We start from the raw sequence: 17,492 nt of genomic DNA, 5'->3' as shown, positions 1-17,492 counted from the left end.
CCAAGAAGCTGCTGTTTGGATATCTGTGAGGTAAGTACTTTTACCCTTTAAATACTCATTTCGATTTTAATACACATTTCATTTTTCAGAAATGCTAATGTAGGACAAAAGATTTCTCACCAAATCCCACCCATATCTCATTGAAGAGACTGACTATCCAACATTACGTGCATTTATTGTTTTGATTTCGATAAAGATCCCATTAAAATGACAAATGCTTTAATCGAAATTCCAAATTTTCCAGTTTGTGCCATTTTTGTTAACGCTGTATAAAAATATCTCGAAAAAGCTTCTCAACTTTTTATGAATTGACATCAAAGAAGATGAATACAAATTGCATAATTTCAACAAATATCATCTACTTCTTGCTTACCAAAAGTATTTATCTCTCAGTTATTCATCTCCAGTTGTAGTAGAAGTCGGAAGGTCACCCTTATGAGCCAAAGGACTCTGTTGGCCCTGTAATGCCCCTTGTTGCAGATGCAGGCGGAGCCTACCTGTATTCCCACCTTACCTGACATCCAATTGCCAGCATCGTCTCCTTGCCTGAGGGCACCTCTGGTGGCCAGCTCCCTCACCCATCAGACGGGACACTCTGAGGTGTATTCTCCACTGACTCCCGGAGCTGCCCACTGGGGTTCAGCGCCAGCGCCCACGGGAGGTACCAGCTTGGCAGCACACCCTCATTCCTAGTCTCCATTCTTTACCCCACTGCCCATGTTCCCAGGCTCTTCACCCAAGTAAACTGCTTGCCCTTGAACCCCTGTCTAAAAGTCTGCTTCTGAGGATGCAAACCCACACTAAGACAACCCTATTTTGGGTTTATGGTTTTTGTTCTTTGTTCTTTGAGTAGGTCAGTGTGTGAGAGGTAAATATTTTTATAAAAATATTTAATAAAAATTTTATTTAATAAACATTTAATATTTTATAAAAAATATATAAAAAGTATTTACCTCTCACACACTGAACTTCTCAAAGAAGAAGGTGTCAGAGTTCACCAAATTAGAGGAAACAAATAAACCAAAACTATAATGTCAGATCAAGTCAATGACCTTTAAAACATCACCATTTTCTATTTTATCATAGAAAGAACCACATTTACTTTATGTCGCAATTTGTTCTTATCTATGGACTTAGGCTTACTAGAAAATACTTAAATAGCAGAGTAATAATCTACAGGGTATATTGGAAGATAAGTGAGACGCAAGAATTTTTATTTATGTCCAGAATACCTGAAAGAGGACTCGAAGCCACGTTCAGGGCCTTCCGGCGTTCAGAGCCTAACATTTGACATGAATGGTGAGCTACAATTCCACACCGGGGACCAGGGGCTCCAGTTAGATTCAGAATGTTTTGGTTGCTGTGAAGGAAAAGGAAGTAGATGCCAGCAGAAAAGGTGTCATAAATGATACGTGAGTGCTTACACGTAGGTTCTGTACCCTTGTGGTCTTACGGTGGGACCAAAGAAGATCCCCTGGAAAACTGTCCCTGGCAGCAGTGTTGCATTTTGGGTCCTCACCATGGATGGCGCCTCCTCTTCTCCCTTTCTTCCTTGCGACTCTCCAGCCCCAGCTTCATAGACTACTTCTGCGTGCTTTGCTTTCTCGCCTCTGTACTTTGGCGCATGTCTTTCTTTTTCCTGAACGCCTGTCTACTCCTCTGCTCCCCACCCCTATCAACTCACACCGTCCACAGGACCACGCCCTCGCCTTCCATCGAGGCCAGCTCGGACATCACCTCTGCCATCAATCCTCCCAGCAGCTCCTCTGGCTCTGAGTAGTTTATCCCTCCTCTGATTTGCAATTATGTATGTAGATGTCTTTGCTCTGCTAAATATGTGTGAGCTCAGTGAGTGGTCACCAGTGCATTATTCCTCTATTCCAAGGATAAAGAAATGCAGGAATTCTGAAAGTCAGTGGGTGAAACTGGAGTGGTTTTGGTTTTAAATTTTTCGTGTCTTGGACATGGTTCCGTAGTGTAGCAGTTAGCATGTCTGCTTTATATGCAGAAAGTCCTGGGTTCACACCCCAAAGGAGCCATACATGGTCCATGGTCTATGGCCATGCCACCCTAAGCGAGCTCGATGTCTGATCTCAGAACCTAAGCAGGGTTGGGCCTGGTTAGTACTTGGATGAGAGACCACCTAGGAAGACCAGGTGCTGTAGGCATAAAGAATAATAAATAAAAAAATTGTGTGTGTGTGTATGTGTGTGTGTGTGTGTGTGTGTGTGTGTGTGTGTCTTGATTGTTTCTAGTAGGTAGGGATGTGTGGAAGAGTAGACAAGAATTTCAGGTAGAGAAAAAATATGAGTATACATATATACTTTCCAACACTTCGGTGTGTGTGTGGACAGATGGATGGACGATGGATGGATAGACAGACAGACAGATGATATAAAATCCTGGGAAATTCAAATCTTTTCCTCTAGGGAGAGACTGAGTGGTTTGGAGATAGAGAGAGAGACCCACTTTTCACTTTTACTCTCCTATAGTTTTTACTTCGGTACTAAGTGCCGAGGTGTGCTATCTATTTAACTTTTTTATTAGAAGACATGTTAAAAGGAAAGCCGGTAATCTTTTGTTCTCTTATAAAATCCATGTAACTCAAGGTCTACTACCTGTGGAGGCTGTAGATATACTTTTGTTGGGAAAACTCATGAGTTGTGCTGGTAGTGAGGCCACTCTTAATTGTTGGGAGATAATTCTCCGTGGGTCTTTTGTATAGCTGTACATCTTCTGAGTAAAGGCACTGATGTTTTTACAGCAAATAGTCTTGAAGAGAGAGCTGGTTTCTCCCTGTGGAACAGAGGGCAGGTTTGTTTTGTGTGTAGAAGGTTAACGTAGTCCTCAGAGGTAAGGTTGAGCAGGCTTACTAACAGCTAGCTCCTTTAAGACCAGGGTTACCTAAACTCAAGACATTATTATTTTTATTAGTTTCAAGTATACAGTACATTGGTTAGACATTTACATAGTTTATAAAATGATCCCCCTAATTGTTCCTTCTCTCCTCTGGTTTTCTACTTGGCCAATATGGTAATGCTGACTGCATTATTATATGTCGTGCTCCCCATCTCCATGACCATCTACCCACTACTAATTTGTACTTCTTTAACCCTTCACCCCATTCTCCCAGCTTCCCAATCCCCCATCCCCTCTTTCCATCACCAAATTTTCCTTAAACTCAGAGATTCTTAGCTATGATGCAAACCCAGTGGTGTGCAGAACCTGCCTGAGCTGCTCCATGTTGCCCCCTTGGGACTCGGGGGCAAGGGGGACTGACACGAACATGGAGCTCACAGCGACTGCCATGCAGTGAGGAATAAAGTCCTCTGTCTCTGACCCAGGAGTCTCGTATCTTCTGTTGGCACCCATGAAACTGTGACAAATTAACTTCCTAGCTCACAGGTCTGGTAAAATGTCATACTCTTTGTAGTTCTTGACACTAATGATACGGATTTTGATAGCTGGAGATACGCACCTTAATCAAAATCTCATTTTTAGGATGAGCAGTTCTCCTCAGGTGAGCAATTTCATGGAGGAATTCTATACTTTAATGGCTTTATTCCAAGAACGTATTAGATATACAGGAGACAGAGGAAGACCCATTAGCCATTTAGCCTGTTCCTTGCTAAGACAAGAAATTGAAATAACACTGGGAGCCCAATTGTGTCCTTGGTTATTTGGCAGGTGTCACATGGTCATTACTCTATATTATAGGTTTCCAGTAAAAACATAATGGAAATAAAATAACACTTTCCCTGAGATATTCAAAATACTTATGTGCTATTTTATCTACTCTAGCAAATAGGTGTTTGTATTCGACATGAAGAAAATGGAAACAATTTGCATGTTTCTAGGAGGATGAGATAGATCTTTTACTATATGAAAATAAGTTTCTGTTTTTCATTCTTAGAAATCAAAATAAAAAACATCAGAATTTTTTTTATTGTGGCAGAACTGGCATACAAGATGGCATGTATTTCATGTGTACAGCATTATAATTTTATATGTGTATATGCTACATTGTGATCACGATCAGTCTAGTTATCACCCATCATCATACAATTTATCACCTTCATCCATTTTGCCCTCCCCTAGACCCCCTCCCCCACCGATAACCACCAATCTGTTTTCTGTATCTATGAGATTGGATTTGTTTTTATTTTGTTCACTCCGCCCCGCCCCCCCCACCCCTTGATTCCACATACAAGTGAAATTATCCTGTATTTGTCTTTCTTGGTCTGACTTATTGTACTTAGCATAATACCCTCGAGTTCCATCCATGTTGTTGAGAATGGCAAGATTTCCTTTTTTTTCTTTTTTAAATAGCTAAGTACTATTCGTGTGTGTGTGTGCGTGTGAGTGTGCGTGTGCGTGTGTGTCACATCTTATTCATTCATCCACTGATGGGCACTTAGGTTTTTTCCATATTGGCTACATATGCTACAGTGAACATAAGAGTACATATATCATTTTGAGTTAATGTTTTTTTATTCTTCAGAAAAATACCCAGAAGTGAAATAGCTAGGTTATTTGATAGTTCTAGTCTTAATTTTCTGAGGAATCTCCCTACTGTTTTCCGTAGTGGCTGTACCAATTTACAGTCCCACCTGCAGTATACGAGAGAGTTATTTCTCGTCTTTTTGAGAATAGCCATTTTAACAGGTGTGAGGGGATACCTCATTGTGGTTTTGATTTGCATTTGCATCATCACTAATCACCAGATGAACATCTTTTCATGTGCCTCTTGGCTATCTCTATGTCTCCTTTGGAAAAATGTATTTTCAGATCTTCTGCCCATTTTATAATCTGTTGTTTGTTTTTATGTTGTTGAGTTTCGTGAGTCCTTTATACATTTTGGATATTGATTTGCAAATATTTTCTCCCATTCAGTAGGTTGTGTTTCATTTTGTTGGTTTCCTTCACTATGCAGAAGCTTTTTTAGTTTGATGTAGTCCAATTCGTTTATGTTTGCTTTTGTTTCCTTTGCCTTTGGAGTCATATCCCAAGAAACATCAGTAAGACCGGGAGCTTACCACCTATGTTTTCTTCTAGAAATGTTATGGTTTCGGGTCTCGCATTTAAGTCTTTAATCCATTTTGAGTTAACTTTTGGGTGTGGTATAAGACAGTCGTCTAGATTCATTCTTTGGTGTGTGGCAGTCCAGTTCCCAGCACGATCTGTTGAAGAGACTGTCCTTTCCCCATTGTATCTTCTTGGCTCCTTTGTTGTAAATTAATTGTCCACATGTGTGCAGGTTTATTTCTGAGCTCTCTATTCTGTTCCATTGATCTGTGTGTCTGTTTTTATGCCAGTACCATATCGTGCATGTATATTCTATTTCATTTTGAATTCTACACATAAACATTCTAAGCTCCTCTTTTTGTCTTGTTTAATGTTTTTTGCTCGGACTCCGGCCTGATTTTGGCTTTGTTTATGTTCATATTTGCCTGGTGAGCCTTCGCCCATTCTTTTATTTTAAAACTTCTTGAATTAATTTGTTTTAGGTAGCCTCTTACATATAGTACGGAGCTAAGTTTTAATGCATCCAGTTTGAACTTCTTTGCTTATTCACAAGTGATTATAAAAATCGATAGTCCAAACATGTTTACCTTAGTGCTGTCATATCATGTTTTCAGTTCTCATCTTACTCGACCTATCATCAACACACGGCACAACTTCTCCTTAATTCATGTTCTTCACTCGCTTTTGAGACACCCCCCTTTCCTACTCTCTTAGTTTACCTCCCATCTCATTGGCCAGTCCTTCCAAAGTTCCTTTGTTTTTTTCTCCTCGTAGCTCAACCTGTTCCTATTGGAGCTAAGGATTAGGGTTCAAACCTTGGTCCTCTTTTCTTATCTAACTGCGTATGCACCTCTGTGGACCCATCCAGTCTCAAATACCATCTCTGTGCTGCAAACCTGTAGATTCATACCTCCGGCTGTGACCTCTCTCCTGAATGCCATAGGCCTATATTGCAACTCAGATTTCCAAATGTCATTTCAAAATCAGTGTGTCCAACACAGGATTCTTGACTCATCCTCCCACGGTCCTCCCTATCTCAGTTAATAACAATGCTATAACTTGGCTCCTGTCTTTCATATACTTCACATCCAGTATGTATGTCATCAGTGAACTCTGCCCTTAAAACACTTCCTGAATCTAATGGCGTCTCCCTACTTTACTGCTACCACCCTGTTACAATCCATCCCTTGATTCAGTTACTCCAGTAGCCTACTTCTGTCCTTGTTCCTCTGCTGTGTATTCTCAACACAGAAGACTGAGTGATCCCATTACAATGTGAGTCAGATAATGTCACTCTTCTGCTCAGAATTCCTCAATAGCTCCCCATTTCTTTCAGAATAAAAGCTAAATAAGGGAACCTATTAACACAATTCACCATCACTAAGAAGAAAAAATCATGGATATCTCCATAGATGATGAAAAGTCATATAACAAAATTCGGCATTCATCTTTGTCAAGTATAACACCTTCAATAAAATAAGAATTCATGGATTTTTACTTAATGAGAAAATATATTTATCTCAAACCCAAAATCAACCTTTCTTGCTGAGTAAACATCAGAGCATTTCCTTAATATCAAAAACAAGACAACAAAGGAGGGAAATTTATATTTATTTTCATATTTTGTGACTATAAACTTAGAAATCCTAAGGGAATAAACTACAATAAACTGTAAAAGATTTTATTCAGGGTATAAAATTAATATGCAGAAATTAATGTTCATATAACAGGCAAAAACAGAATAGAGCTGTAATGGAAGCAAAGTTCTCATTTACACTAGCAATAAGAAAGGTAAAATACCCAAGAATAAACTTTATAAGAAATGGGCAAGATTTGTGTGCTAGCTCTAGGGGTTGGAAGTCTAACAATAACATCAGGCTCTCCAGTTAGATGCATTCCCTTGAGATAAGGTAGGCAGAAGTTAGGAACCCTCTTCCTGTGGCTCCTGGCCATCCAACTGGAGAGGAAGGAAGGCTGTGGTTTCTTTGCAGCAAATACCAGTTTTTTATTCTCAAGCTTCCTGGGTGTCAAGGAGCAGCAGTGGTTGTGACAGATTTTTGATACAACTCTGAAATCCCCAGAGGGACAGGTTAAGGTGTCTGTTCCTCACATTCAGGCAGTGGGTGTGGATGCAGTCCTGACATGTACACAGTTGGTACTGTTAAGCGGTTGCAGGAATCCAGCCCTCAAGATAAGAATCTGGAATTGACTCTGACCTGGCCAGGTTTAAGGGCAATGGAGACTTTGCCACCAGAGGAAAATGGTATACTGTGAAAAAGGTTACATAAATGATCACCTGTGGTCACCTGGAATGAATGGTCTGCTGAAAGCAAAGCTTTAGTGGCTGCTGCACTGGGCAGTTAGGATGGGAATTTAAGAATTGTTGAGGTGGCTTAGCCCTTTCTGACTGTTTTGATGGGTTTAAAGAAATAAAATAATATATTGTGAAAGTTCAAAAATATGGAAGAAAATTTGATACATGATAATGATGGCATTTAAAATCAGTAGGAGAAAGATGGATTGTTAAGTAAAGGAAGTTGGGCAAATGTATCACGATCAAGATAGAAAGTTAAGTTGGACCCATCCCACTTAATTCACATCAGAACAGATTCTTGGTAGGTCAAATTTTAAAAGGAAAAAAGTAAAATCATAAAACATGAAGAAGAAACTATGGGAGGATTTTCAAAGTAATCTAAGTATGGCGAAAGCCTTTCTAAGTATGATACAACCTAGAAAAGGTCAGTAGTTAAAGAAATCTTCATAAAATTGGCCAACTGGAAATGGAAAAGGTCTGCGTGGCTAAAAACCATGAAGAAAAAAATTTAAAAAGCAAATAAAACAGCGTCAGAAAAATCAAAAGACATAACAAACTGAGAAAAGTTTTGACATTCATATCTAAAAAAAGGACTACAGTTGGCCCTCCATATCTGTGGGTTTTATATCCACAGATTCAACCAAGGGCAGATCAAAATTATTCGAAACAAAAATATTCCAGAAAGTTCCCAAAAGCAAAACTTGAATTTGCCACATGCTGAATCCACACAAAAGAAGTGACATGTAGCCATATCCTACTGTAGCATATACGCAAATCTAGGTTATACGCCAGTATTACACCAATTAATATAAGGGACTTGAGCATCCATGGATTTTGGTATCTGCAGGGGTCCTGGAACCAAACCCTTGCAGACACTGAGATACAACTGTATTTTTACTATTATATAAAGAGTTCCTATATCCAGTAGAAAATTGGACAAAATATACAAATAGGTTATTTGTGGAAAACAAACTACAAATGTTTCTTCATCTCAAGATAGGAGACATGCAAATTAAAACAGTGTTTTCATTTATCAGATTGATAAGTTCCAGTTCTAGCCAAAATGGAGCAAGTCCGTTGCAGCCTGTGTCCCCCACTGGCTGCTGCTAAAACCTTGACGAGACGTGAGAAAAGGCTGTGGAAGCTGCCGAAAGTGATGACATCTTTTTTTCTTCTCCCTTCTCTGTCCTGAGACCAGTCCCAGCCACAGAGCTGCACTGCTGTAGTACAATGACAGGGATAACTAAGACCCTGGACAGAGGAAATGGGAAAAGGGATCCTTGCTGTGCAGACTAGGGAGAGAATCCCTGCTAATTTTTTCTGTCTTTAAAATCTCAACACTGCCCAAAGGGCAGCTCCAGTTGCACAGAACTGCAGGAGAACCCTATCTTTCGGGCCAGCAGAACTGAGAAAAGGGGGTCTTGGGTCCCACAGAGTATCAAGAAAATCCCCCAAAGGAGAGACATAGAAGAGGCAATCCCTAATTCTCTGTAGTGGTTTGTCATACAGCTACAGGTCACTGATAGAGGAATCCATGCCATTAATTCAGGTCTGCCATTTGTGTTGTCCAACAACTAATTTGTCATAGTTAACACAAATTAATCATGGTGATCACAGGAGATTGTCTGTGTGAAAGGTATTTTTTATACTTTCATTCAAATTTTAATTAATTATTACAAATATCAGAAGGTGAAATTATATGGAGGGATGGCCACAAGTTCAAGGGCGAGAAGAGAGGAATACTGCAATTATGAAACAAAAGCCTAATGAGTAATTAATGTCTAAACCTGTTGAAGCTCCTGAACACTTTGTCCCGATTTTCAGAAGAGAGAGAACTTCTGGACTTACCCATTCAGGACATACTAGAAGAGAGCCACAGGAGAACTGGTCAGGAAGGTTGTGAGCTGCCACAGCAGATCGTCAAGGGTCTAGAAAGAATCATAAACAGCTTCTCCTTCCCCATGGTCTCCCTCTTGTCTTGAACCTGGAAGACACAGAGAAGGCACAAGGGCAGTGGAAGAGCAGACCTGGCCCCTCTGGCTGGGCAGGACCTTGAGGCATCCCTCCAGGGCGAACTGAAAGTATGGAGGGAGAAAGTGTTCATTCATTGTTTTATTTCATTCCACTAAGAGTTTTTATAGTGATATAAAACGTTAGAAGGCGATGACTGTGGTGAAGGAAAGAAAGAGCAGGTAAGGTAGAGGGTAGGGTCGAGAGGAGAAGGTATTGAATAGGGTGGTCAGAAAGAGCCTCTTGAGAAGGTGGCGTTCGATTCCCATGAAAGAAGGAAGTAAACCATCTCCATAATTAACAAAGAGCTTTGTAATTTGTTGAGTTCTAGGAAGAGTAGGGAGCTAATGTGGCTGGGGCGGAGAAAAGGTGGGGGTTAAAGTGGTTTTCTGAGGCATAAGGGGTGGCGGGGCTGGGAGACCCTAAAGACCGTTGTAAGGAATTTATTAGATGTTAAGTTACATAATAAATTGGATTTGGGTTTTTCACCACCTGAAAGTGAGTTACAACTAGAATGAGACTTGTTCTTATATTTGAAAGTGTCAAAAAATTGGATTCCTGACCTTAAGAGATGGAAAAGAGGAAAATAACGAACGGGCAAATTTCTCTCCTGGGCGCTCTACTAGGTCCTTCAACCACCTCTAAGCGTGACTGCGCAGCGAGGCCCCGCCTCTCCCACCGGTACCGCCCCTTCTCGGAGTGACAGCTCAACGAGGCCCCGCCTCTCCCACCGGTCCCGCCCCCTCTCGGAGTGACAGCCCAGAGGGCACGCCCCTCCCTTTCCCGGCGCCTCCCGGCTTCAAGAGACAAGCTAGCTAGGCTCGTCTCTCATTTCTCCGGGACCGACCCAGTCCTCGGGGTCCTGGAGCGACACACCGCAAGGCCCCGACCAAACTAGGTGCGACACTGCGCTGGACCCCGCCCCTCCCCCGTGGCCCCACCCCTCCGGCGCGCCGTCGCGTCTAGGCCCCGCCACGCCCGCCACACCCAGCGCACCGCTGCGCCCGCCCCGTAGGCCCCGGCCCGCCCCCCGCCGCGAGTGTCCGCTCGCCCGGCCTCCGGTCGCTCCCGCTCTTGGGCCCGCCCCCAAAGACGTGGAGCGCCGCCGCAGCGGGTGAGTGGGGGAGGGGACCTCGGACCCCCAAGCCCTCGGCGGCGCAGAGCCGGGGTCTGCGAGCGCGGCCGATCGCGGGCTGCCGGGCGGCGGCGGGACGCCTCCAGCGACTCCTCCCAGCCGCCGCCCTTCCTTCCCGAGGTGCTGGCAATCCCGGGAATGGGGAAGTGGGACCAGGACGGGCGCAGAGGTTTGGGGGCGTTCATGTGGGAGGAGGGAGGAGGGAAAGTGTTGAGGGGTGTGGCTGTCTCAGGCGGAGGCTGGGGGCCGCCGAGGTTTGGGGACGATATATGAGGCGGAGGGTAGAGGCGTTGAGTAATGGAATGGAAGAAGGTAGCGAGGCCGAAATCTGGGACTAGTGGATGTAGGATTAGGGGTCAGGGGGTGGGGACTTCAGAGCTGTGGGGAGGGTGGTCGTGAGGGGGGTGGAGGAGTCGGAGGAGCGTAGTGAAGTGGCTTTTTTTTTTTGGAAGGACCAGCCCACCGCTTCCCCTGGCAGTCCGGGGAGCAGGAAGGGCTAGGGAATCCCAGAACGAGGGTGGCTGGAGCGAGTCGACGGGGTTAGATGCTATCTCTCGCATCGGGGTGACTGGGTTTCCTGGCTTCTGACTGGGACACATTGTACAGTTTAAAATAATAGATGCAAGTCCGGGGCGGCGCCTGGGACACCTGAGAAATGTGGGTGGCATGGGGTTCTCCTATAGGCTGCTTTTATTTTCCCGGCGCCTCCACAGCGCCAGCTTCGGTGTGCGCTGTGTTCTGTAAAACCCTCTTTTGGCAGATGAGACAGTATATGGAGGTCCCAGATTTAAAAAGTACAGTGAGGTTTATTCAGACTCAAAAATAGTTGTGTCAGGTCCCTTAAATCCTGCGGAGTTGTATGTTTAAACAATATAATCTTGTAGGGTTTAAAAAAATTAAATCATTATTATCTAGCTACTTTCAATTTAAAGTCACAGTAATCTAAAGAACTAGATGTTTTCTAAGGGCCATTTCTATGAGCATGATAAACAGTTTTAGCTGTGGAAAGTAGATCACGTCTGTTCCGATCAGGTATTGCTGAATCATAGATTTGCAGATAAAGAATGAATTTTAAAAATATCTTAAAATAATGGAAAGGGTTAGAAAAGACCTGGTAAAGTGGAGCTGTATGCACTAAAATAACAAAAACAAAAACAAAAACAAACCAGTGAAACTTTTTTTTCGTTGTAGAAAACTTGGAAACTTGAGAAAAATGTAAGGATTAAAATGAGAAACCCATGTAATTTCGCTGACCCTATTAACATTTTGTTGCAATTCTTCTCAATTCTTTTCGTATTTTCTTGTGTATTTAAACGTACATATTCCATAATGGGATTATATTATATATTACTTTGTATTTTGCTTTTTTCCTCACTTAACGTTTTCCTGAATCATTAAAAATTATCTGTACACATCTTTTAAAATTGTTGTATAATACATAGTTCATCATATGGGTTCATCCTTTTCTCACATATTAGAGTTTCAACTAGCTGCCAACTCCCGTGTTTGGAGGTGAGACTCAGTATTACTCCAGATTTTCAGACAATATTCTAGCAAAATCTTAGTAGTATCAGGGGTGATGAGAGTAGACAGAATGTATGAGTCAGACCATGGCGAGTCTCAGTGGGGTGATTCTGTGCAGAGGTGGCTTCCTGTCCATGCATTCGGTCAGGCCTGGGCCTGGGCCACTGTGGCCGGGTTCTCTTTAGTATGTCATGTCTCATCTCTCCTACAACTTTCTGTGGAGTCCTGATGCCACAAGGTCCCCAGATATATTCCTCAGGGAATGGCCTCACCAGCTTCCCTACACCATCGGTGTGAGAACCCAGTGACGGTGGGTGTGTGCAGAGCTGATTTTCCACTCGCCTATCTGCCCGTCTCTTATGCAACTTAGCTGCCCTACGTCACAAGGAAGGCATGTCCCCCAGTTGCTCTCATAAACCGCCTCTCAGAGGTTTCAGAGGATGCCTCTAAGTTATCTCTGGAGGGGTCCCGGTCCTCTTCCTTCTAGCCCTGGCAGTTAAAATTTTAGCTTTCCTCCTGAGGAGATCCCCCTCATCTTCCAGCTTGGTCAGCGTGGCCCTTCATTCTTCTCTGATGTGTTCCTTTTCTGCTTCACGGCAGAGTAATTTTGTAATTTTGGTTCATGTTTTTCCCTGACTCTGAAATAGGTTGATTCCGAGGACAGCCTTGTGTATTTCCTTATTAGCCTTTGAATGTATGATAATTCTATTGATTTTTTTTTTTTTATTTATCCAAACTGAGGAAGAGAGTAAAGGGTCCATTATTATTTTCTTGATCCTTCACAAAATATGCCCATAACCACCCGCCACCTACTCATCATGATTGGACTCACAGTCTGTTTCACTGCAGGTGTGCATCTCAACCACCATGGTCAGGATTTACCTCTTATTGTAGTCAGGGGATTCCAGTAGCTAATGTAAAAACCACATGAAACCAGTTCCTTTGTTGGACTCTCTTTGGCCCTATGTGCCATTCAACACGTGATAAAGAAGAACAGAATTTGAGATTGGCCCCACCTGGAGCCATGAGGCCCTTTAATGTACTCACAGATAAAGCCCTAATGTCCTCCCATTTGGTATTTTGGTTTTACGCAATAGTCTAGTGTCATAGTAATGGTGAAGCAAGCTCTTATTAAGACTCTCTGGTAAAAGGAGATTGCAGAACTCGGTTTAGGCCAAGGCCGCCCTGAGGCTTCTTATTTCTGTCAGCCAATGGGGAGAATTGGGATTAGAGCAGGCCTGGATTCCACTGGTCAGTGAACTGCAAGAGTAAGTAAAGTCTGCCTTACCTGTACCCTGTTGTGTTTTGAACACAGAGAAGATCAGGGATATGCCAAGGAGAGGGCACCCCCAGCAGAGTTACTGAGCAGAGGGCACAGGAAGAAGGCCACACAGAGTTACAGGGACAGAAAGAAGAGGTGGTGTAAGAGGGGGTCCTGCTTCTTAGGTAACCTGGCCGATGGATGACACAAGTATAGAATCAGATTGCAACGTCTGTCAGCAACGTGTGAAACTGTCCAGTTTCTTCTACATCTGTCAGAAGTGGGTTTTCTCCATCTTTCAACTTCATCAAATCTGAAAAGGGAAAAGTATTTCGTTGTTACCTTGCCTTTCTTTATTAGTAACTTTGACCATCTTTTCAGATGTGTGTTGGCCACTTGTATTTCTTCTTATGTGACTTGTGATTTCAGTTTTTTCTATTTTTTTGTTGAAGTGTGAGAACTCTGTATGTAGATATTGTGACATTTTTAATGTATTGGAATTCTTGTTTAGGTTGTGTCTCAGGTAATGAAAGGCAGATAGTATCTCAAATGAATCATTGAGCAAATATTTATTATGAGTTTCTAGACAGTGCTCATACACATGTTTGGTACTGAAACCTCCTTTTAGTGTCTCAGAAAGATTGTTTTATGACCTGGTAATTATGAATAAAGTGGGCCTTTTATTGCATTAGGCAGTGCATACGTGCTAAAAAACTTTGACCTTTGATGCATGTTCACATATGCCCTGCTGAACAATTTATTGTTCCCTTAACCTAACCATTCTTTCCATCTTTGCTGTTCATTCATGCACAGTTATTCTTTCCATGCCCCAGGTTAGAAATCTTGGAGCCATCCTTGCATCTTTCCAAGCCGAAGGCTGTGATTCTCAGCCTCCCTCCCCGGAAAGTCAGTTCCCCTCCTTGGGCTGCCCCTACACCCCGGGTTATGGCTAATGTATGCAGGCCATGTGTTAGAATGCTTCTGCTAATAGGCTGGGAGCTTCTCAAAAGCAAGAGGTAGACCTTACTTTTGTGCCTTCAGACTCTATCATGGCTTGGTTCCCAGTAAGCACACGATTCATGTTTATTGTATTTGAAATTTTCATTTAAAAGATGGTGATGCTAAACCTCATAGTCTACTGGTAGATTAACATTGTCCCCCAACTTTTTGTTTGAAAAATTTCCGAAGTTCAGGGAAGCTGAAAGAATATCATGAAGAACATTCATATTCTTGCCCCCTAAATTTACCTAATGAGATTCCTATCACTCTGACTCAGAAACTGACAGTGACTCCTTAGTGACCATTGAGTCAGAAGTCAATTATGGCATTTATTATCCTAAAGTGGTCTCAGGGTACAGAATGGTGCCACTCTGCTCTGGTCAGGTGGGTTTTGTAGATCTCCTCCACTGTCCTGATTTCACACACGATATTTCCCTGTGTAGAACGTGCTTTTCCTTTGCTTGATCGAAAGCTTTTACACATTGAGTGTTCCGAGTTCGCATAGCCCTGACTGCTATCTGCTATCATTCTTTCATTCTGTTGTAGTTCCTGGCTACTTTATTAGCTATCTGGTGGTAAATACTAGGTCCTGTTTTGGTCTGGTTTCCTTCATAGAACCTAGCATGTAGATTTTTGATTTGGCTCTTATCTTTAATAGTATTCCCGATATAGTTGCATAATTTGAATCTAACATTGCTTTATAATACCTGTGTTGTCTCAAACAAAACTTAGGCACTGTTAGAGAAAAATGAAAGTTTACCAGTCTAACCTGGACAATGTGGGTCTCTTTGGTCGCTTGCCACAACACGTGATTTCTCCCGAAGAAAATAAAGGTGTTCTGTGGTGTCGGTCACTCTTTTTTGATTGTTCCCAGGAATTGATTTGCTTTTGTCCTTTGGAGTCATTAAAACTTACATCGGGAACAGAGTTAGAATGAAAAAGTCTGAAGTATGAAAATAGTCCCTGTCGAGAATCACTAGGTGAAAGAGATTCACGTGAGAAACATTTTGGGGGAGGCCATTAGGCCTTAGTGACCGACTGATACCATTTGTGGGTCTCCAAGTTCACTCTTAACGTTTTTCAAGCTTGGTTACAGAGATAAAGATGATATCCCTGGGAAAGGTAGGGAATCTAGAAAAGAAAACTGATGCGGGGAGATCAACTTCATACAGAAGCATGAAATCGGACTATGTTAATTTCCGGCTCACATTGAGTTAGCGACTGTGTAATCAGGGGCCCTGGTTCTTGACCAGCACTTTCCCGTCCCACCCCTGTCCCTGTGGTTAATGCTCCAGCCCGTACCTAACATTTGTATTTCTCTGAGTCCATTGGCTGTTTTTCGTCATCATTTTGTAGAGGAATGCTGTTTCCTCTACTCAGAGTGTCATTCATTGTCTATGTGGCAAAATCCTATTCATCCTTCTAAATCCTGCTTAGGCGTCACCGAAACTGCTTTCTTACTCCTTGTGTGAGAGCGCATTTTACGCTGGTGCCCTTCCCTTTCCTGCTCTGTTCTGGCGGCTCTCAGGAGAGAGCGGGTGTTCCCCTGGCCTTTGTACAGGGTCCGGCTCGCACATGTGCCTGACTGGTGGAGCCTGTCAGAGAACCCACCTGGACCACGAGAAATTTTACTTTATCTTCGAAACCAGAATTAGGTGTAATAAAAAAAATGTATACAATTACAGCCTATATATGTCTCTTTTTCATTATAACCTATATTTGCTTTTTATTTTATTTTAATTTTCAGAAAGTTTGTCAAAGATGAAAGTGACCTTATCAGCTTTGGACACTTGCGAGAGTTCTTTCACGCCTTTGGTAGTCATAGAACTTGCTCAGGATGTCAAAGATGAAACCAAAGAATGGCTGAAAAACAGAATTATCACTAAAAAGAAAGATGGAGGTGAGTTAAATAAATATTACTCAGACCTAGTCATGCTCAGTGGCTAAAAATGTATTTTCAAATGTGTTTCACAGTTTTTTCATTGATATTTTTATAAAATTAATGTCCGTTTATTTGCTCTTTATTGTTTATCTGGGACTTGAAAGGAAGTCTTAAATCAACATTACACTGTAAGCAACATGAGTGATTTTGTTCACAGCTATAAAAGTTGTGCCTAGCACCATGCTCGGCGCATAATAGGTAATTAATTAATATTTGTCAGATGAATGAGCAAGTATCTACTGAGTGTTCTTTATGTGTAAGTTATGGTGCTAAGGGAGAGATAAATACAGTCTCTACCTGCAAAGATGTTACTGTCTGGGTGACAGTGAGGAGACTGAATGCCAGTTCATGGAAATTGAAGTAACAAAATAAAAGCTAATGAAAGAGCTATTACAAAGCAGTGCATGGTACTTAAAAATGAATCATATCTATACTTGCTATAAAAGTAAAGAGAAGGAAGAGTGGTACTTGGTGATGCTTTCGGAGTGGATGACTATAGAAGAAGCGAAACTCTAGCCGTCTCCTGATGGGTGAGCAAAAAGGGGTCTAGATCTGGGTTGAGGACATTTCACATGAGCAGACATTTCATAAAAGTACACAAAAATAACACCTGAAACTTCACCGTGTCTCCCAACACTGGGCAAAACTAAATACCTTTTTTTTTTAAAAAAAAGATTTGACTGAAAACTGAAATACTTCCTTAAAAATCAAACTTTGAATCAAAGTGGAATTTTTCAAATAATTGAACCAAAAATAAACTTAAAAACAAGAGTACCTACTTGCTGAAATCTGAAGTGTTTCACTTGATTGGAGTCCCTTCTTTAAAAGTTCTGTGAGAACATTTGTAGTGTCTCAGAATGAGAGGCTCCAGTATATTTCCACTCTTCTTTTCAGGTTGTTGTGTGGAACACTATGGGCCTGTGGAGTTGGAAATAAAAGTGGTACCAAGAAAAAAAAAAAAGAATAGGCTGAGATCTATTTAATAGTTAGATTCTTAGAGTCCTTCCATATTGTACCGCCCAGCAGAAGATTCTGCTAATTATTCTCTGGAGAGGGTTAGATGCATGGATTTGTGGCATGGGATGATGGAAAAGAGAGATCCTATACTGAAAATAGGGTAGCAGCTGAATATTGTTGCTTCTGTCCTCCATCTTGTACCTAATTTAGTTTTTAAAATGTTAGCAGCTACATTCAAATGATCTAGGAGGGAGATAGAATAATTTTTCTTTGGGGAATCAGGTCAACTCAAGACAGAATAACAATGGTACAAAAATCAGAGTTG

General features: G+C 41.9%; 1 protein-coding gene across 6 annotated transcripts in view; it reads left to right on the top strand.

Annotated features, from left to right (window-relative positions):
• The first annotated feature begins 10,138 nt into the window (after nucleotides 1-10,138).
• ANO10 (anoctamin 10) overlaps nucleotides 10,139-17,492 on the top strand; it is a 144,345-nt gene continuing 136,991 nt past the window's right edge. For 2 of the 6 annotated variants that reach the window (XM_016141262.2, XM_016141264.2), the window contains exons 1-2: nucleotides 10,631-10,653; nucleotides 16,016-16,168. In XM_016141262.2, coding sequence (XP_015996748.2) covers nucleotides 16,030-16,168 — 139 coding nt within the window. In that variant the 5' untranslated portion in view covers nucleotides 10,631-10,653; nucleotides 16,016-16,029. The other 4 variants (XM_016141260.2, XM_016141259.2, XM_016141261.2 and 1 more) reach the window with 4 other exon arrangements.

The sequence above is a fragment of the Rousettus aegyptiacus genome, unplaced genomic scaffold (genome assembly GCF_014176215.1).
Source record: "Rousettus aegyptiacus isolate mRouAeg1 unplaced genomic scaffold, mRouAeg1.p scaffold_m13_p_4, whole genome shotgun sequence".
In the NCBI taxonomy this organism is placed as follows: domain Eukaryota; kingdom Metazoa; phylum Chordata; class Mammalia; order Chiroptera; family Pteropodidae; genus Rousettus; species Rousettus aegyptiacus.
Note: the sequence above shows the minus strand (reverse complement) of the source record. Positions and strands in the feature narration are given on the sequence as shown.